Source organism: Amblyraja radiata, chromosome 1 (assembly GCF_010909765.2).
Source record: "Amblyraja radiata isolate CabotCenter1 chromosome 1, sAmbRad1.1.pri, whole genome shotgun sequence".
In the NCBI taxonomy this organism is placed as follows: Eukaryota; Metazoa; Chordata; class Chondrichthyes; order Rajiformes; family Rajidae; genus Amblyraja; species Amblyraja radiata.
In genome coordinates this window covers 158,957,912-158,980,478 of record NC_045956.1, presented here as the reverse complement: position 1 = coordinate 158,980,478, position 22,567 = coordinate 158,957,912, and the positions used below count along the sequence as shown (strand labels likewise).

At 41.6% G+C, this 22,567-nt stretch overlaps 1 protein-coding gene across 1 annotated transcript in view; it reads right to left on the bottom strand.

Moving 5' to 3' along the window:
- Positions 1–736: 736 nt before the first annotated feature.
- Positions 737–22,567, bottom strand: part of myo5b (myosin VB) — a 229,768-nt gene continuing 207,937 nt past the window's right edge. Inside the window, exons 32-40 of the mRNA XM_033033539.1 lie at positions 20,789–20,882; positions 19,983–20,123; positions 16,916–17,067; positions 16,076–16,165; positions 14,450–14,600; positions 12,804–13,089; positions 12,085–12,259; positions 7,800–7,880; positions 737–2,909 (exon numbers count right to left, since the gene is read on the bottom strand). Of these exons, the coding sequence (XP_032889430.1) occupies positions 2,757–2,909; positions 7,800–7,880; positions 12,085–12,259; positions 12,804–13,089; positions 14,450–14,600; positions 16,076–16,165; positions 16,916–17,067; positions 19,983–20,123; positions 20,789–20,882 (1,323 nt within the window). The 3' untranslated portion in view covers positions 737–2,756. The remainder of the gene's footprint in view (positions 2,910–7,799; positions 7,881–12,084; positions 12,260–12,803; positions 13,090–14,449; positions 14,601–16,075; positions 16,166–16,915; positions 17,068–19,982; positions 20,124–20,788; positions 20,883–22,567) is intronic.

Genomic DNA, 22,567 nt, shown 5'->3' with positions numbered 1-22,567 from the left:
AAATTGCCCTTCACTACGACCAACTTTTCTAATCTCCTCGCAATTAATGTCCTTTATTCCTGGCATCGTGCAAGTAATTTAAGCAGCTATTTAACTTACCAACATGTCTTTGGGATGTAGGGGAAAGCCACACAGTTATCAGAAGATTGTGCATGATCTGCACGGGCAGGACTATAGCCTTGAGGCACCAGAACCACCAACTGTGACATCCAGCCCATTATGCGTGATCTTGCATCATGTGACTAGTCAGGGAGTTAAGTCCTCAGTGCAATTAATGATGGGGTGGGTGGGGGGGGGGAACATAGGAGGAGCGTGCGTACTTTGTAACTTTGACAGCGCCGTAGGTGGCCGCTATTTGTATACCTTGGGTATGCAAGCAAAGAATTTCATTGTGCTTTGTCACATGTGACAATAAAGTATTCCATTCCATAAGGTGCATCATTTAAACATGAACTTGTCGTCCTTGAGCACTCTCTTCTGACTGGAACTGCTGCTAATTTCATCTTTCTTAATTGTACATGCTGTGGTATCTATCTCCTTAACCATCTGAAGTCTGCTAACTTCAGAGAATAGAAATTGTATAGACATTGTCTTTCTGATTTAGAATAGCAAGTGGTACATTTTCCCACCCAATAATCAGGACAACTGATAAGTTCTGTGATAAATGCATTTGAATAAATGAGTCACTTTACCCGCTAGGCGTCCAAAAATATGAGTCAGATTTAAACGGTACAACAGTCTGTGAAAAAGGGTGTTTAATTACAATTTTTGTGCTTGCTTCTTTCCCAACAATATCTGAACATAATGCTGCATCACTTTTTCATGCAATTTAATAAAGTTAGCATTGCTATATACTTGTTTACATTGTTTTTCTTTCATAAATCTAAATGACAATTTAAACTAAGAAAAAAACCAAACACACCTAACTTGAAATATTACAAATATTTTTTTTATATCAATCTATTTAAGGAATAGAATTTGTCAATATTTAAACACAACATTTTAGTGACATTGTCTTTTGCAATCAAAGATCTTTGCTTATTTGACCCATTTCTCTTAGCAAGCACTCCATTTGTTGGAAAACTTGAAGGGAATGCTATATTCTTTGTCATTTTTGTGGTTCCACTTTGTTGCTCCTTTGTGAAGGTGGGAAGGGCAGCTGAGAAGTAGAAACAGGAAGATGATGTTTGAGGATTGAGCATTTTGTTGGTATTTGTGTTCACCTGTAGATTCTCTGGGATTTTTATCGGAACTGTGCACTTTGGATTCACAGAATAGGGCCCAACAGTTAGACAAGGTTATTGATCATGAAAATTCATATACTGTTCCCCAATGGATAGTTATGTTCAACATGTTTATATTTCATACGATTCCAACTGTGTTTGTGCAATCAATTTTCTTGCAAAGGCTTCAACATAGAAATATGCAATTGATAAAAAATATGATTGCAATTTATGACCAGGTGAAATGTTTTAAAATATTTTTGAAGAACATGCAATCAATCAAAATTCAGTCAGAGGTGTAAAGAGCTCATTCATCCCACACATTGAAGATTGTTGCAAAGCTGTGAGGTTAAATCAAATGTAACCCACTATCAGGTAGCAGCAAACTATGTTCATTTTATAAAAGTCTGCTGGATTTAGATATCGAGGCACTGAATACGCCAGTGCAGTTTTGCTGCCTCAGTACAGGAGCCAATTCTCAGATGTTACAAAATCTATACAATGAATGTTTACCAACATCCTGAATTTTACCGTAATGGGGTAGTTTCTGCAAATTTCAATCGCCCAATAAATAAATTTAGTTACTTTATCATCCATACTAAACAGAGACACCAGAATATTGTGCTAACTCCATTTCAAACATTGTAGATATTTTTGGTCCTAACTTAATACATTACATCAATTACTCCAATTGAAATGGCCATTGCTTCTCAGAGTTATGTAAGACACAATTACATTTATCGCATAATGAGTGAAGTGCAATCGCACAGATAAATGTTCCCATTTCAGAGTCAAAGTTCCCAATGGAAACTTCAGGCAAACCGCTCAATAGCGTTTTATGTAAATGTCAAATAAGCAGTTACATGGTTTTAATCAGCTCAAATAACAAAGCGATAAACCATGTCCACACCAATGGTCACAGCAGAAATGAGGGGGAAATATATAGCCTAATGGAAAGGCGATATTAGCTCTAATTTGGCTGTATGCATTGCGCAGACTCAAAGCCGATCCCTATTTTACATTTCCTCTTCTCTTAAAAGTCACTGTGACTATATATTGGTGACTCACAGATTAGATCCAAAAAAGCCAATTCCATTTCATGCTTGAACTGTGACAGTAAACCAAAGAGATGAGTTGCAAAACATGCAGAAATCACATTATGAACCCCACTGCTGTTTTCTTTTGATTATAAACTTTGCACGGTTCATAAATATCAAAATCTGTGGCACAGTCTTCTTTGCTTTTTTTTTACATTCTACTCAAAAAATGGGCATTGCTTTGTTAATTACAAAAATAAATCATGGTTTATCATTGGAAATGTCCAATGTTCCTTCTGAATGCATCACAAATGTTCATGTCGATGTTTATTAGAAGTGATGATGGGTTATTTTGGCCACCAATCAAGTTTTGATATGGTATTGCATGATTAATTGTTCCATAATAATTTTGATTGAGATGCAGCAAATATCCAATGTTCAGCTTTCTTCTCTCTCTCCATACTTTCTTCTGTAAATGTCCACACAAAGCTTTGTTCTACACTCGAATGAGGAAAGTCAAGTTCAAATTTGCTGGGATGTGTATGGTGTCCAGGTTGAGTGCAGAAGGATTAAATGGAAACATAACAGGAAATGTGTGTTTAAAGTCCATTAGCAGTTGAGGAGGTTCATTGCGATCTTGTAAAAAGGACTGTATGGAGAGAAATAAATGGGGTCAATTCTTCTGCACAAGAACATAATTAGACATTTTGATACACAAGTAAACAGTAGCCGTTATATTTTCTATTTTTCTCAGCTGAGGATTTATCTTCACCATAAAAACAATGAAGGGGATTTCAATTCCTTTGCTCCTTTCTCACCCATTGTTCCATAACTATGGATTATTGCAGGCAAAAAAAAAAAACTGCTTCTGGAGGAACCATCTGGAGGACAGGAATCCCCTCCTGTACCATTCAGCGTCCCGTTCTACAGATCCCACTGACATTTCTGGCATTTGCAGCATGTTATTGCTGATTCCTCCAGCACACACTAATTCACTGCAATCAACACCAATAATTCCTTCACCTCATACCTCATCATCTCTTTCCTTTGTAACAAACAATCTGCAGGAGAAACTCAACAGGTCAAGCAGTATCTATCGGGAGAAAGGAACTGTCGATGTTTCAGCTGTTCAAATGGCTCAGTTCCTCCAACAGGTCGTTTGTTGCTCCAGATTCCGACATCTGCAGCCTCGTGTTTCTCTTTCCTTTATAATACCCGATCGTTTATCGTCCTCTTACACTAAACCTCAAATGCACAGTGAAGCAGTGATTTGTACTTCATTCTATTTCTTATACTTCAGTTGCAGCTATTGATGCAGTGTCTTTATGTTTGGAAGACTAAATGCAGATTGGTGTCTGCTATGCAGAACACCTCTGCTCATTCCAACTTCCTACTTTAATTCAAGGTCTCATTTTACCTCTGCCTTCTACAACGTTTCAAAGCTTAAAATAAGCACATATACATAATTTGGCTAAATGGATTGCAGCCTCATTCAAGAATTTTAGATAATGGTTTTGGTGTGTATGAAGTGTAAATTGTTCTCATTTATATCTTCAAGGCCATATTTTGTTTTCAACTGTTCCACTGAATCCTGGCCTGCACCATACTCTCTTATCATTTGATGTCTCCTGCTTTCCACTATCACATATAAAGAAACTTTTGTTTCTTCCTCAACCCCTTTGCTCTCCGCGCACCCCCCGCCACCAACCCCACCCCCCCCCCCCCAATTCATGTTGCCCTACTGATTATTTCAAACTTTTTCCGTTTTTCCCCCCAATATTTGTAGCAGTCACAATATTTTTATTTAAAAAAAATGAATGTGCTGATATCAATTCAAATCTAATCCTCACAGTTCACAATTTTTTAATTTAAAAGTCAACATCAGCAAAGACGACCGTGAAACTGTCAAACTGTTGAAGAAAAACAATTCATTTATTACTGCCTTTGAGGGATAATTCCTGGGAAGGTGCATGATGGCAGCTCAATGTTCCAGATGCAACAGGCATGACACAGGCAGAGGTAAGAGAGCAAATGGTGTTGCAATTTAAATTAAGGAAAGAAAACGCAATCCAGCTCTCTGGTACTGAAAAGCAGCAGTTCAATCGGGCTCGACGGACCTGGTGGTCTACTCTCGCACCTACTTTCTATGTTTCTATGTTTCTATGGTAGACACAAATGCTGGATAAACTCAGCGGGTGAGGCAGCATCTATGGAGCGAAGGAATAGGCGACGTTTCGGGTCGAGACCCTCCTTCAGAAGAATACTTCCAAGTTCTATCAGCTGGCCACTGTGCCGCTCATGTGTATAAAATCATGAGGGTGAATGCACATATTCCTTTTCCCAGGATAGGGGAAATGAGAACTAGAGGGCAAAGGCTTAAGGTGAGAGGAGAAAGGAATCTGAAAGGCAACTTGTTTGGACAGAGGATAATTGGTATATGGCACGAACTGCAAGAGGAAGTAGTTGAGGCAGGTGGAGTAACAACATTTAAAAGACAAAGGTTTAGAAAGCTGTGGGTGTAAAGATAGTAAATGGTGCATCTTGGTCAGCATGGAGAAATTGGGCCGAAGGGCCTGTTTTTATGTTGCATGATTCGGATAGTGTCAATGGATGGTTTCTAGAATCATACCCTAAATCAACTTTGCATAGTTTTCACTGACATCTCTCACTTCAAAAGTTTAGTGTCCCCATCCACACCAAGGACACATAGAAACATAGAAAATAGGTGCAGGAGTAGGCCATTCGGCCCTTCGATCCTGCACCACCATTCAATATGATCATGGCTGATCATCCAACTCAGTATCCTGTACCTGCCTTCTCTCCATACCCCCTGATCCCTTTAGCCACAAGGGCCACATCTAACTCCCTCTTAAATATAGCCAATGAACTGGTCTCAACTACCTTCTGTGGCAGAGAATTCCAGAGATTCACCACTCTCTGTGTGAAAAATGTTTTCCTCATCTCGGTCCTAAAAGATTTCCCCCTTATCCTTAAACTGTGACCCCTTGTTCTGGACTTGCCCAACATCGGGAACAATCTTCCTGTATCTAGCCTGTCTAGCTAACATACCATTCGCTTTCTTCACTGCCTGCTGCACCTGCATGCCTACTTTTAATGACTGGTGTACCATGACACCCAGGTCTCGTTGCATCTCCCCTTTTCCTAATCGGCCACCATTCAGATAATAGTCTACTTTCCTGTTTTTGCCACAAAAGTGGATAACCTCACATTTATCCACATTATACTGCATCTGCCATGCATTTGCGCACTCACCCAACCTATCCAAGTCACCCTGCAGCCTCCTAGCATCCTCCTCACAGCTAACACTGCCCCCCAGCTTCGTGTCATCCGCAAACTTGGAGATGTTGCAAACTTGACACCTCCATCATTCCAGTCCTCACAAAATATATCGTGGCCTGTCTCAATGACTACTGCTTTAACATCAACCATAATGAAATGCTTTGAAAGATTGGCTATTGGCCACATCACTGCCCGCCTCGTGGATAATCCAGTCTCTTTGTCACTCGCCTACGGAGAAATAGGTCTGCAGAGGACGGCATTTCCCTTGCACTCCAATTAGCTCTGGATTACCTTAACAATAAGAACACCTATGTCAGGAAGTTATTCGTTGACTACCGCTCAGCTTTCATAGAAACATAGACATAGAAAATAGGTGCAGGAGTAGGCCATTCGGCCTTTCGAGCCTGCACCGCCATTCAATATGATCATGGCTTTCAACACGATAATACTGAATAAGCTCATCTTGAAAATCCTGGACCTTGGCCTTAGGACTTCTGGACTTCCTGTCCGGTAGACCTCATTCAGTTAGAATTTTCATAACATTTCCTCCACCCTGACATTCAACACTGGTGTTCCTCAAGATTGTGTTCCCAGCCTCTTGTTCTATTCCTTTTTGCCATGACTGTGAGGCCAAGTATAGTGCCAATCCGATCTTTACGTTTGCCAATCATACCACTGTTGTCAGCTAATTCAATAACAATGAATTGATAGAATCCAAGAAAGGACTCAATAACCTTATGCCATGCTCCAGAACAATGGCAAGACAAGAGTTGATTGTCGATCTAAGGAAGGAAATCGCTGTGTCAACAAAGATTCCTTTGAATATTTACACATGTGCTAAAGAGAGTATTCTAACGGGATGCATCATAACCTGGTGTGGCAACTGTTCTGCTCATGACCACCTGAATCGACAGATGCTCCTTTACAGGCTTCTCACTTCCTTCCATGGTGCATTGCATCACAGTGGTTGGAAGTATCGGTAATGATGCCTGTTGCCTTTTCACTCTTCTACCCTCTGGGTAAAAATACAGGCGCTTGAAATTTGGTAATCAGACAAGAACCGTTTCTTCCCATCTGCTAATAGACTTTCTACCTCTTTCACATTCCCTTCCCCGAAATGATTTTGCGTACTCGTTCTCTTAACTCATTCAGTCATTCTGTTCTTGAACTTTTTTTTGTGCTACCTCTACTTTTATTTATTTTTTATACTACTTCAGATTGCACCACAATCCTGCACCATTCTGCTGTTTTGCATTCGTCGTTGTATTTATTATTGCACTTTTATTTAAGGAATAGGAATAGAATTCGCCATTCGGCCCATCAAGTCTACTCTGCCATTCAATCATGGTTGATCTACCTCTCCTAACCCCATTCTCCCCATAATCTCTGACACCTAAAATCATGCATTAAATCAAATTTATTGTTTATTCTTTGAGCTTCATGCAAACTAGGAATTTCATTATCTTTGGGTACATATGACAGTAAACTAATCTGAATCTGGCATTTTTAACACGTGGAAATTTTTTGGTTTCAATAAAAGGGAAGTTTATTTTGCTTACACGTGTTTTTGTGCAACTATATTTTATTATTTAATAGGAAAGTGGAACAACCACTTCTACAGAGTTTGAACAAAAGTGTTCATAAGTTCATAAGTGATAGGAACAGAATTAGGCCATTCGGCCCATCAAGTCTACTCTGCCATTCAATCATGGCTGATCTATCTCTCCCTCTGAACCCAATTCTCCTGCCTTCTCCCCATAACCCGACACCCGTACCAATCAAGAATCTATCTCTGCCTTAAAAATATCCATTGACTTGGCCTCCACAACCTTCCGTGGCAATGAATTCCGGATTCACCACCCTCTGACTAAAGAAATTCGTCCTCATCTCCTTCCTTAAGGAGCGTCTGAGGCTATGACCTCTGGTCCTAGACTCTTCCACTAGTGGAAACCTTCTCTATGCAGAATTTGTTATTTGTGGAAAGGTCTAATATTGGCAAATACTTGCAAACAAAATGTAAAAAATGTTTCATATAATCATTTTTAATATATGCTATTAACACAATTGCAAGTTAGTTTGTTATTTTATAAACAACAAATCATGAATGTGTGTTAATGGAAAAAAACTGCACTATATAAATATAATCTTGACAATATTACGCCATTTCATTCCCAAGACATCAGCAGTCATCTCTCTCAGAAAGTAGGGCATATGCAATACTGTTTCACAAAATGCTTACCTGAATATGTCTAATGAATGATACGGTTACACGTTCTTCAAACTCATTTACTGGTGTGTACAGGTTCAAAATTTTGACGATCTGGTGTGGGTAAAGAACAATAAAAATTTAGAATTGAATACACAATGATCAGATAATCATGATACATTCTAGGTCTGAAGATCAAATAACTCATGTAGCACAGGTACGAGGCTAAGGAGACCAAATAACAGCCACCCATATCCATCTGTGCACCAACCCTTTATAAACTTCCCAAAATTTGAAGTACAGTGGTTTGCAAAAGTATTCATACCCCTTGAACTTTTCCACATTTTGTCACGTTACAACCACAAATGTAAATGTATTGGGATTTTATGTGATAGACCAACACAAAGTGGTGCATAATTGTGAAGTGGAAGGAAAATGATACATGGTTTTCAAATCTTTTTACAAATAAAAAACTTAAAAGTGTGGCGTGCAAAAATATTCAGCCCCCCTGAGTCAATACTTTGTAGAACCACCTTTCGCTGCAATTACAGCTGCAAGTCTTTTGGGGTATGTCTCTACCAGCTTTGCACATCTAGAGACTGAAATTTTTGCCCATTCTTCTTTGCAAAATAGCTCAAGCTCAGTCAGATTGGATGGAGAGCGTCTGTGAACAGCAATTTTCAAGTCTTGCCAGAGATTCTCAATTGGATTTAGGTCTGGACTTTGACTGGGCCATTCTAACACATGAATATGCTTTGATCTAAACCATTCCATTGTAGCTCTGGCTGTATGTTTAGGGTCGTTGTCCTGCTGGAAGGTGAACCTCTGCCCCAGTCTCAAGCCTTTTGCAGACTCTAACAGGTTTTCTTCCAAGATTGCCCTGTATTTGGCTCCATCCATCTTCCCATCAACTCTGACCAGCTTCCCTGTCCCTGCTGAAGAAAAGCATCCCCACAGCATGATGCTGCCACCACCATGTTTCACAGTGGGGTTGGTGTGTTCAGGGTGATGTGCAGTGTTAGTTTTCCGCCACACATAGCGTTTTGCATTTAGGCCAAAAACTTCAATTTTGGTCTCATCTGACCAGAGCACCTTCCTCCACATGTTTGCTGTGTCCCCCACATGGCTTATGGCAAATTGCAAACGGGACTTCTTATGGCTTTTTTTCAACAATGGCTTTCTTCTCGCCTTCTTCCATAAAGGCCCGATTTGTGGAGTGCACAACTAATAGTTGTCCTGTGGACAGATTCTCCCACCTGAGCTGTGGATCTCTACAGCTCCTCCAAAGTTACCATGCGCCTCTTGGCTGCTTCTCTGATCAATGCTCTCCTTGCCCGGCCTGTCAGTTTAGGTGAACGACCATGTCTTGGTAGGTTTGCAGTTGTGCCATACTCTTTCCATTATCAGATGATGGATTGAACAGTGCTCCGTGAGATGTTCAAAGCTTGGGATATTTTTTTATAACCTAACCCTGCTTTAAACTTCTCCACAACTTTATCCCTGACCTGTCTGGTGTGTTCCTTGGGCTTCATGATGCTGTTTGTTCACTAATGTTCTCTAACAAACCTCTGAGGCCTTCACAGAACAGCTGTATTTATACTGCGATTAGATTACACACAAGTGGACTCTATTTACTAATTAGGTGACTTCTGAAGGCAATTGGTTGCACTGGATTTTATTTAGGGGTATCAGAGTAAAGGGGGCTGAATACTTTTGCACGCCACACTTTTCAGTTTTTTATTTGTAAAAAAATTTGAAAACCATGTATCATTTTCCTTCTACTTCACAATTATGCGCCACTTTGTGTTGGTCTATCACATAAAATCCCAATAAAATACATTTACGTTTGTGGTTGTAACGTGACAAAATGTGGAAAAGTTCAAGGGGTATGAATAATAATAATAATAATAATAATAACTTTATTTATAGAGCACTTTAAAAACAACCACTGTTGCAACAAAGTGCTGTACATGACTAATCATGGACAAAGAATTATTACACGACAATAAAAACATTAAAAGAGAGAGTAAAAACAATAAAAAACATTAAAAACACTAAAACAGGAGCAAAGTCTCATGCAGGGTCAAAAGCCAAGGAATAGAAATGGGTTTTAAGATTGGTTTTGAAGATGGACAGTGAGGGGGCCTGTCTGATGTGCAACGGCAGAGTGTTCCATAACGCCGGAGCAGCAACAGAGAAGGCTCTATCCCCTCTGAGCTTCCGCTTAGACCTCGGTACCTCCAGGAGCAGCTGATCAGCTGACCTGAGGCACCGGGCAGGAGCGTAGGGATGAAGCAGCTCAGAGAGGTAAGGCGGGGCGAGGCCATTTAAAGATTTAAAAACAAATAAAAGAGTCTTAAAATGAACTCGAAAGTACACCGGGAGCCAGTGGAGGGAGGCCAGAATTGGCGTTATGTGCTCCCTCTTTCGAGTTCCAGTTAAAAGGCGAGCTAAGGGTTTTTAATGACATCCTCCTAGCTAATACTAGCTAATACCTAGAGAATACTTTTGCAAGCCACTGTATGTTCTCAACTATGGTTTTTTTCTACTCTTCCTAACAAGGTGCATAGTCTCTCATTTCCCCACTTTTAAGTCTGCATGCTACTGTGTTGTCCATTCACTTCTGTATTTCTGTATTTCCTTTCCCTTCTTGTTGCTCACTTAGCCATTTACTCTTGTATGTTAGCAACATTAGATATCTGGCATTCCATGACTGACATTTGTAATGGCTGGCAAACTGAAAGATACTCATTAATTCCTACACTGTCTTATCCTTTAGTCAACCCAATGACAAAACCATGGAGATTGTCGTCGACTTCAGAAAGAAAAATCAGCCCAGTCACACTCCGCTGTGCATCAACAACTTAGCAGTGGAGCAGGTGAAAAGCATCAAGTTCCTGGGAGTGCATATAACGGATACCTTAACTTGGACTACAAACATCACATCTCTGGTAAAACGGGCACAGCAGCGTTTGTACTTCCTCCGCAGGATGAGAAGATCACACCTCCACCCTCCCATCCTCACCACATTCTACAGAAGCACCATTGAATCAGTCATGACCAGCTGCATCTCTACGTGGTGCGGTGGCTGTACAGCTGCGGACTGGAAGTGCCTTCAGAGAGTGGTGAGGACAGCGGAAAAAATCATTGGGACTTCTCTTCCTTCCATCATGGACATTGGTTACAAACGCTGCCTGACAAGAGCTAAGGGCATTACCAGAGCCCCCACACACCCACAATGTGGACTGTTTACACTGCTGAACTCTGGGAGGAGGTACCGCAGCATGAAGAGCGGGACAACCAGGTTCTGCAACAGCTTCATCCCCCAGGCCATAAGACTATTGAACTCACAATCAAACCGAGGCTAGAACTTTCTTATACATTGCCACTTTTAAAAACTTTCCTACATATCTATTTTACAGAACTATGCACATGAAGTACTTTTTATGGACACACTAAGCACTTTTACTGATCGCCTGATATAAATGTTATATTCTGCTGCTACTTGAAGAGTCAATGCAACGAAATTTCGTTCATTGTGCACTGTGTCTATGTGTATACCTGTATGACAATTAAAGTTAAAGTTAAAAGTTAAAGTATTACTTCCAATCCCAAGTGTTTGTATCACATTGCGTTGCATCACATGACTTTGAAAACCCAGACAGACTCTTTTTGTCCTTGCTACGCACATCATCAAATGCCTTCATCGAGCTAACTGGTCCGCTTTTGTTTCTTCTTCCTTTTCTTGAATAATGATGTTATACATTTTATCTGCCAATCTACAGGAACTATTCCAGAATCTATGTGTTTCCAGAAGATCAGTGTTAACATACCCACTAACTTTATGGGTGTCCTTTTCCAGAACATTATTTTCATCAAAGCAGTTTAGCACTTCTCACTATTAATGGTGCAATTGTTGGGAGCTCTGGAGGTTAATAGTCAGTGTAGGACATCAACAGGCACAACAGATGGCACAATGGGCTAAGTGTTCGGCTGGCAACCGGAAGGTAGCTGGTTCGAATCCTGCTTGGAGTGCATACTGTCGTTGTGTCCTTGGGCAAGGCACTTCACCCTCCTTTGCCTGTGTGTGTCCTTGGGCAAGACACTTCACCCACCTTTGCCTGTGTGTGTGAATGTAATGATGTGAAGCACTTTGGGGTCAATGCAAGTTGACTAAAAATGTGCTATATAAATAAAGAAATTTAATTTAACACATCTGACACTTAAGAGTTCTTGAATTGGCTCATGGCTGGACCCACATGGTTCTGCCTGGACCCACATACATGGTTCAAGACTCCAATAGTTAAAGTCCACTCACCTGTTGTGTGGATAGAGCTTTACACATTAAACAGATGGCTGCAGCATCATCAGTGGTTTTCTTCTTCACTTGGAGAAGTTGTGCAGCTTGAATTAGAGGCTCCATTGTCTTCACAGCCCCACTTTGTTTTAAATTTTTCCCCCGCAACCACTCTTCTAGCTGGCTGATGTTGTACCTATTAAAACAAATATAGCAGTCAGAAAAGCAACAGCTGCAGCTAATTTGTTGGAAAGATCCCATTAAATGTCTCTTCTTTTCCTCCGTGATTTCTTACCCTTTCCTCTCTCCACATGGCAGTCCGACTCATGACACAATAAAAACAAATATTCCTCACACCCACATCAGAGATTTTTTACTAGAGAACAATGGCTTTTAACCACATGTACCCCTTTTATGAGATAGCACTTGGAGAAAACTACCTAAGTGGAGAAGGTATCCAACACCATCAGCCAGTTCGATCAAAATGACCAGGAATGTTCAAGTGAGGCAGAGACATTCCTGCACAGGAGTACTGGGGGGGACGATACTGAGTGGATCAGCCATGATCATATTGAATGGCGGTGCAGGCTCGAAGGGCCAAATGGCCTACTCCTGCACCTAATTTCTATGTTTCTATGAGTACTAAGAGGAATGGTACTAATCCTCAAATGTCATGGGGTGGGAGTGAACAATTCTGCAGAGCCCTGGCATTGGAGTGGGTTGAGCTGCACCAATCATACCTGATTTGCATTCCTGTACTCCACGAGCACACGTCCTTTCTCAGCAGCAGGTTGTTAAGTGTTACAGCATTGATGACATAGAAGAGCTGCCGAAAGACCTGTTGGATAATCTCAGGATCCAGTCCATGTTCACACATGGTGTTGTTTAATATGTTAAGCTGGCGCAACAAGGCCTCTAGACTGTAGCTGTCGTCTCCATCTAGCCGGCTTGAAGAACGTTTCCTGTAGCCCATGGGTTTCACACTCGACAGACCCTGGATGCTCTCATTCTCCAACATGGCTGACACTTTACACCAAAGTAAAAATAAAAGTAACTCAATGTAAGTTATCACAGCTCTGCCGATGTAGGAAACAAAAAACATTTGCACCACATTGTATGTTGTAAACCCAACTGCTTGCAGAATGTATTACAATAATTGAGGTCCCGACCACGGGGGAAAATGGAGGAGGACTGGCCAAATTTTGTGCCTTCCACCACAGTGATGAATGCTGTGGTGGATGTTTGTGCTAAATTTTTATTGTATTTTTGTTTTGTTTTTTCCATTGTACCGCTGCTGGCAAATTCATTTCACTTGCATGAATAAAACTGATTGATTGATTGAATAATGAGGTGTTTCAGATTTACATTTTAAAGACAGATGTCATTTAAAAAAGTCCTCCCTTTGCACAAAATGTTTCCCCAAAGATCAAAACGAATTTCTCATCTGAGGCATTGAATTCCTCAGCTGAAGCAATGAAGGACCTTGCCAATTAAATCCTCAAATTAGAATGTTTTTGCAGAAGCAGCAGTTTTTATCTAAGTAGACACAAGAGACTGCAGATGCTTGAATCGGGAACGACAAACAGAATGCTGAGGAACTATGCGTCAAGCAGCATTTGTTGAGGCACAGAAATACCTTTTGCCTCCATTGATGTTGCTTGACCCGCTGAGTTCTTCCAGCATTCTATTTGTTGTTTCAGATTCCAACATCTGCGATCTCCTTAGTCTTTGGTTTAGGTTCATTATTGCTGTTCAAGCAGCGACTAAACATGTTCTTCACCAAGGTGGGGCAGATAGTTTAATTTTCTTCAAAGCTGATATAACTAAGGAACACCTGGATGTTGCTTGCATTAAGTATTCTTGGGAATAACACTCTCTCTCACACAAGGTGTATGTTAGTGTGGTACAATGTGATACAGATTAAGAAAGTTGCTGATTCCATTCAGAGTGCACGTGGAGTCAACTAACTTCACATGCAATACTGCTCAACAACTTCAGCCACCTTATACCTAAAAGGTTTGGATTACTGGGAGATGAGAATGGGGAAGGTATGATGGTTTATGAGTGTGGTTAAACTTAGTAAAAAAATCATAATGGCAAGATTTACCTTTTCGTTCTCACCTAGAAAACAGTTAACATTGGCCTGTTTCCTTTATCATGGTTACTTTTTTTGTATATCGTTCATTCATTTGTTCTATATCTCTCTACATCAATGTCTATATTTCTCGTTTCCCTTTCCCGTGACTTTCAGTCTGAAGAAGGGCCTCAACCCGAAACGTCACCCATTCCTTTTCTCCAGAGATGCCGCCTGTCCCACTGAGTTACTCTAGCATTTTTTGTCTCTCTTCGGTTTAAACCAGTATCTACAGTCCCTTGGTAGACTTACCTATCATTGGCTGAAGAAGACCTTCTGCAACCTTGACCAATTGCTGATATATCTGAATAGAGAGGTCACTTAGAACTTGGCGGTACTCTGTGAGGTCAAAGTTCTTCAGGCTATGTTCATTCTGCCGTGTGTTATTCTGCTTCGTGAAATCCTGAAGGAATCGAGAAGGCGCACAAGAGAAAAAAACAACTTTACAGATGCTTTAGTGATAAAGTCTGCTAGTAATATGGAGTAATTATTTATGGACGTGTCAGACACAAGAATACAAGCGAATAGGAGTAGGCCATCTGGCCCCTCATCCCTGCCTTGCCTATTAATATGATCATGGCTGCTCTGCTCCAGGTCTTAACTCCTCTCCTATGCTAATTTCACATGGCCCTCATTTCCCTGATATTTCAAAAAAGTACCCAGTTCCAGCTTAAATACCCCCTGTAATCCTGGCTCAACAACCCCGTCAGGTAGAGAATTCTAATATTTCACCACCCTTTGTGAGAAGGAAGAAATTCCCATGAACTCAGTTTTAAATGGCCAACTCCATTATCTTGTAAACAATGTCCCCAAAAAATAACAGTGGAAACATTTGTCAGTACATTAATAAATAGCTAACTCGAGGGTTCTTCTGACATGATGGGCTCATTGCTTATTTCCATGTATTACTCTATGATTGCATTCCACAAAATGTCATTGTTTAGGTGTCTCCAGAAATTCAGTAGAAAAATTACCCCAACATTTCAAAAAGCTGTGATATTTGTCATCAGTTGAATCATGAAGATTTACAGTTAACAGCAATAAGTAGGAGTGTTTTCCTATCACTCACCCACACTCAGGTTAATTAACTGCAAATTAACTCACCTTTGGAATTTGGGAGGATACCCAAGCATAGAGTATAGACCAGTACAACACAGGAACAGGTCCCTTGGCCCACAACGTCCATGCCAAACATGAAGCTAAATTAATATAATCTCATCACTCTAAAGACGTACAGGCATGTAGGCTAATTGGCTTGGTAAATGTAAAAATTGTCCCTGGTTTGTGTAGGATAGTATTAATATGCGCGCATCGCCGGTCAGCGCAGACCCGGTGGGCCAAAGGGCCTGTTTCCGTGCTGTATCTCTAAACTAAACTAAAATCTACCTGCACACAATCCATATCCCTCCATTCCCTAGTGTGCTTATCTAAAAGCCTCTTAAATGCCACTATAGTACGTGCTTCAACCACCACTACTGGCAGGACATTCCAGGCACCCATCACTTTGTGAAAACCTTGCTCCTCAAATCTTCTTTCAAATTTACTCCTCTCACCTTGCTTAAACCTCTGCCCTCTAGTCTTTGACAATTCAACCCTGGGAAAAGATCTGCAGAAAAACTCACGGATAATAACAGATAATATTGGAAGGTGTGAAGAAAAAAATATATTGTTACATTCAGATGAGGTATGTTACTCAAAATCAGTCATGGAACATTACGTAGGATAACTGGAGAAAGTCTTGCTGAACGTGAGCAGTGCTTTTGAGAAAGTAATGTCCTGCTTTCTCGAACAATGATATTCTATATTTTAATAAACCCAGCACTGTCTTATTTTTAGAATGAAGTAATTTGTTAAATGGAAATGATAAACCAGATTTACCTCATCTCCACTGTATTGTTTTAAACAATGCAAAAGGCGACAACTATTGGATAGCCAAAATGATGTTATTTCAAAGTCATCATTGTGTTTCTGCAAAAGGAAAAAAAAACAACTTTAAACATCAGAGTAGCTCAATAAACATTGAAACATAGAAAATAGGTGCAGTAATAAGCCATTTGGCCCTTCGAGCCAGCACCACCAATCCATATGGTCATGGCTGATAATCCAAAATCAGTACCCCGTTCCTGCTTTCTCCCCATATCCCTTGATTCCGTTAGCCCAAAGAGCTTTATCTAACTCTCTCTTAAAAACATAGTGAAAACCTCTAGTTTATTGGATATTTTAATAGCGAAATGCTAATGATTTTTGGTTCCATCTTAATTCATTATGATACCAAGATCAGCAAGTTCACATATTCCATTTTAGAGTATGCGCTGAATTCGCTGATTTGAGCTGGGACGGGAGCTATGAACAAACTGGCCTCTGTGTCAGTTTGCAGCAGAAAGGAAATAAAAATAAACCAAGGTTTCTGCCTCACTAATTATCTAGACTCCCACGAGAAATCATCCCTGTGACAAAGGGAATAATACAGACTGGAATGTTCCTCAACTCACAAGTCATCTCCAGCTTATTCACATTCAACAGAACATTATTTGAGTGGGTGGCCAAGGACTATTAGGAAATGATAAGTACTGTAAAGCTGAATTTTATTATTTTACACAAACGTATCAAGGTCCAAACAATTTTGAAAGTATTTTGTTAAATAATCAGATTCCTGTATAACAGTGGCATAACTCTCAAAATAGTTAGAGATTGGATTTGAAGAAGTCAATCTTTTACCTTTAATACTTTTTTAACGCCATTGATAGTCCCAGTGAGAAGCGAGTGGACCTTCTGGTCATCATTTATATAATCTGCATGTCTAAGGCACATGAAGAGGATGTATGCTGGTAGGCCTGGCACTGTGGCAGAGACTGCTTGGGGCTTCAGGTCTATAAATGAGTGGAAGACAACAAACACATTTCAATCAGCAATCGAACAAGAAGTCTACTGGGAGTAAATCTGGGAAGAATTAATTTGTTCATTTTGGTAACTCCAGATAAAACTAAATCCAGAAAATACTGGAAATCCTTCTTTTCACAGCTTTCAGCCCAGTGCAGCCCACTTCTACCTTCTGTCCCACAACCTAAAACAGGAGTGTGTGGGCAAACATATTGTTTCAGCCTACTCATGCCTCATCAAAATATCTATTCCTACGATGGTTTAATTCCTTCCCCTCAGGTCCAGTCCATTCCCACCTACATCCATGATATTTCATTTGCCTTCTACCACATGGACAGTTTACAATTCTCTGGTCCCAACAGGCTCGTCTTTACCACGGACCTACCACATGTCCCAGAGGAGGGACTGAAGGTTCTCTGCTTCCTCCTTGAACAGAGACACAATCAGTGAACTCCACCAACATACTCGTTCACCTGGCTAAATACATTTCACAATGAACGACTTTTCTTTCAACTCCACTCATTTTCTTTGTCCAAGTTAAAGCGTAGCAATGGGAACTCACATGTGTCGAAGCTATTTTTGACTTTTTGTGCGATATGGAACAGCTTTTGTGTCAGTCTTCCTCACATTGCACTTAACATCAAATATAGAACTGGACAGCTCAGGAACAGGCCCATCACCCACAATGTCCATGCTGAACATGATATTAAGTAAAACTAATCTCTTCTGCCTGCATGTGATCCATATCCCTCTAATCCCTGCATATCTATGTGCCTAGCGAAACGCCTCTTAAATGCCTCAAGCATATCAGCCTCCACCACCACCACTGGCCACAGCCAGACATAAAAACAGCTTCTTCCCACGGGCAGTAGCTCTACTCAACAGCCAAAAGTCTGTAGCCTCTTTTTACTCTGGTACTTTATTTTCACATGTTTAAATTATGTTTTATTTTAATTGTCTGCTATACATTGTGTTTTTACCATGTGCGGGCAAAATACCAAGTCAAATTCCTTGTACGTATACATACTTGGCCAATAACATTTTATGCTGATTCTGATGTTCTAGGCATCAACCACTCTCTTGTTCCACACATCTCCTTCAAACTTTGCTCCTCTGACCTTAAAACTACGACCTCTATTCTTTTACATTTCCACTCTGGGAGAATAATTCTCACCTATCTATGGCCCTCATAATTTTGTTGTATCTCTAACAGATCTCCCCATAACGGATGTTCCAGGGGGATAAATACAAGTTTGTCCAACCTGATAGCTAATCACACACCACAAGATTAACAAACAGTTTCTACCCCACCGCCACCGCCATCACCACTCTGAACTCTGCACTGAACACACAGCCCCCACAGCCAATATTTTGTACCGCCACAACACTGTACTGTGAAATATTGCACATTATGACTTGTCTTGACGTTTTCTTGCCGTTTTTGTTATTCGTTATTATTTATCTGATACGTTGGAGGTCTGCTCGGTCAGTGCGCCTGAAATTTCATTGTATGTATTTACAATGACAATAAAGTGTATTATTATTATTATTATTATTATTATTATTATTATTATTATTATTATTATTATTATTATTATTATTATTATTATTAATTCCCTCTAATCCAGGCAGTTTTCTGGTAAACCTCTTCTGTACCCTCTCCAAAGCCTTCACATCCTTCATGGCACTTAAATCTTGCCCCTCCCATCTTAAACCCATGCCCTCTGCTCATCTATATCATAGATTTTTTTTTCACCTTACTTTCTTGAACAGCATAATTGAGTTGATCATACCATATAGAATATAGTGCTGTACTGCACAGGAACAGGCCTTTCAGCCCACAATGTCCATACTGAACATGAAGCCAGGTTCAACTAATTTCATCTGCATGAACGTGATCCATATCTCTCCACCCCCTATATATTCATGTGCCTATCGAAATGCCTCTTAAATGCCAATATCGTATCTGCTTCCGCCACCACATCTGGCAGTGTGCTTCAGGCACCTACCAGTCTCTGTGTAAAAAAATTGTCAGGAACTGTGTAATATGACTGGACATAATCCAAAACCCACATCATGCAGATCACGAACAAGACCAACTTCTAGATTCAAACCTCTAATCATCCTTGAGTTTGGTGACAACCCACTTTTTAACTGCGGTGAAGTTACTAGTGAAATCCATCCTTTCCTCAGTCATTACATTCTTTGCCGATAATAAAATGTTGAAAAAAGAATTTAATTTTACAGCAGGGAATCCAGTAAGTATCAGCATTGATTCATATACTACAGCCCCCTCGGCAGAACTTTTTGCATTGTACTCTTCCTGCTTAGAATTGTTCACCAAAGCACCTCTTGGGACTTCTTACAGAGTCTCATTCAGAACATAGAAAATAGGTGCAGGAGTAGGCCATTCGGCCCTTCGAGCCTGCACCACCATTCAATATGATCATGGCTGATCATCCAACTCAGTATCTTGTAACTGCTTTCTCTCCATACCCCCTGATCCCTTTAACCACAAGGGCTACAACTAACTCCCTCTTAAATATAGCCAATGAACTGGCCTCAACTACCTTCTGTGGCAGAGAATTCCAGAGATTCACCACTCTCTGTGTAAAAAATATTTTTCTCATCTCAGTCCTAAATGATTTCCCCTTTATCCTTAAACTTGGACCCCTTGTTCTGGACTTCCCCAAAATCGGGAACGATCTTCCTGCATCTAGCCTGTCCAACCCCTTAAGAATTTTGTAAGTTTCTCAATCTTCTAAATTCTAGCGAGTACAAGCCGAGTCTATCGAGCCTTTCTTCATATGAAAGTCCTGACATCCCAGGAACCTGCTAACCCATATGCCCAGGCTTATTCTCGGCATCTTTACCAAGTCAAAGGTCTTCCATTTTAATAACATACCCGTGATGAGGTTGCGAATAAGTAGAGTTTCATCCTCCTTAATATATTCCAACATTCCCTGGAACTCTTTCTCCTTCCGTTGCACAGTGACTTGTCTGGTTAGTTGTTCTCGTCTTGGTTCCTTCGGTACAGTGCTCCGGGCTGATAACATTCAGACACCACATTAAGTTGAAGAACTCAAAAGAAAAACAATTAAAAAGCTTAACAGTTTAAAAAATGTTAGAAAATAAATTAGAATGTTGGGAATACAGTGTGGAAACGGGCCCTTCGGCCCAACATGTCCGCGCCAACCAACGATCACCACCGGACACTCGCGCTATCCTACACACTGGGGACAATTTACAATTTACAGAAGCCAATTAACCTACAAACTTGCACGTCTTTGGAGTGTGGGAGGGAATCGGATCACCCGGAGAAAACCCACAGTTCACAGTGAGAATGTACAAACTATGTACAGACTGGGTCCATGGTCAGGATCAAACCCGGGCCTCTGGCGCTGTAAGGCAACAACTGTGCAGCCCCAAATAAATGTGTATTTACAACAAAAATATGTAAAATGTATTCCTGCTTCTGTGAGGATAAGAGAGGAAACGATACATAATGCAACATAATGTCAAAATGCAAAAATATTGATATAAATCTGAATTCACGAGAACAGAAAATCACTCCTCTACATTCAGGTAGATATATTCTTCAGATAGATACATTCACTGACCAATTGAAAAAATGAGGTAGAATACTCAAGTTTTCCCCAAGTGGATCACCTAGGTTAAATCTACCCAGCAACTTCCTAATTCCAGTTATACCTTCAAGCTCTTGAACCTTTTTCATGTGAATCTTGAGTTGCTTCTTTAGTTTCTTCTCATTCTTTTCCTGTTTCTCCACCAGCTCTTTCAGATCCTTGAACAGAAAATAAAACAATTTGGAGGTAATAGGATTTCCTATTCACTAAATTGAATGTACTGCACAGGGTATACTGCAAAAGAAGACAAAGTGCTGAAGTAACTCAGCGAGTCTACCAGCATCTCGAGAGAACATGGATCGGTGACGATTAGGGTCGGGACCTTGAAAAACATGGACATATAACAAATCTTCGTGGACATTGATCATTTTCCGGGTTAAATAAATGTCCTACAGGATCCCAACAGATATGGGGAATATAAGGCAAAAATGAGGGTTAGAGATGGAGAAAAAGGAAATATTTTCTGTACATTTAAATCTTTTATTAAATAATTTGGGGGTTTTCCCTTTCTGGCAAAAAACATATATGCACCAGTTTATTCTGTTCTCTGGAACTGATGCGCTACAATGCTGAGAACTATATTCTGCATCTTCCCCATTTGCTCTATCTGTTACACTTGAGTTTGACTTATGTTTTGTGTTTAGTATTATGTGAAGCGATTGAATAGCATGCAAAACAAAGTTGTTCACTGTACCTCTGTGCTATTGACAATAATACACTCAGACAAACAAGAAAGGATAAATGCAAGGATGAGAGATTAACTAGCCATTGGGCCAAAGAGGTGGAGGACTCCATCATTATGGAGATTGAAACAGTCAGTTTTGTAATGATGGTGGCGGCGCGGCTCTGGCTGCAGCGGCTCTCCGGCAGTCCTGTTTGTTTTGTGTTTTTTGGGTTGTTTATTTTCGTTTTGGTTAGTCTAGTTTTGGTTTTTAGTTTGTGTTTGGGGGGGGGGGGGGGGTTGAAACGGGGCTTGCTGTCTCTCCCTGCGGGGGAATGCGACTTTTATGTCGTATTCCCCTTCTCTGCCTCCTGAGCCTTGAGGCGACCTCGAGGCTCAGGAGGCAGAGCCCGCCAGGACTCGCACTGAGCTCGCTCCCGTGAGGACGGCCCGGCTCGGGGCTGGAACAAGGCTTCCGTGAGGGGCTGTGACGCTACCGTGAGGGCGGCCTGGCCCGAGGAAGGAACGGTGCTCCCGTCGGAGTGGCGAGCTCGTGAGGTACGGCGTTCCCAGCCCGATGGAGGAGCGGCGACCGGTCGGGAGGCCAAGCCAGAGGAGAGAAAGCGCGCGCCCAGTCGGGGCGGCCAAGCCGAGGGATGAGCGGCTGCTCCGGTCGGGGGCGGCACCAGCCCGAGGGAGGATCGGCGCCAAGTTCGGGGCGGCCCAGCCCGAGGGAGGAGCGGCAGCCACAGTCGGGGGCCGGCCCAGCCCGAGGAGGAGCGGTGCACCGGTCGGGGCGGGCCCAGCCCGAGGGAGGAGCGGTTTGACCGGTCGGGGCGGCCCAGCCCGAGGGAGGAGCGGTGCCCGGTCGGGGCGGCCCAGCCCGAGGGAGGAGCGGTGCCCAGTCGGGGCGGCCCAGCCCGAGGAAGGAGCGGTGCCCGGTCGGGGCGGCCCAGCCCGAGGGAGGAGCGGTGCCCAGTCGGGGCGGCCCAGCCCGAGGCTGAGATTGTAACGGCACTCACGTGAGGGCGATCCGGCTCGGGGCTGGAACGATGCTCCGGTGGCTTGCACGGTGTTCTGGCGGCGGTGGCCTGAGTCCGGGATTCAGCCGCGGGCCAGCGGCTGCGTCAGCAGGACTGGTGAGCGGCAGCTTCGACCACCCCGGGCCGCGGTGTTGAGCCG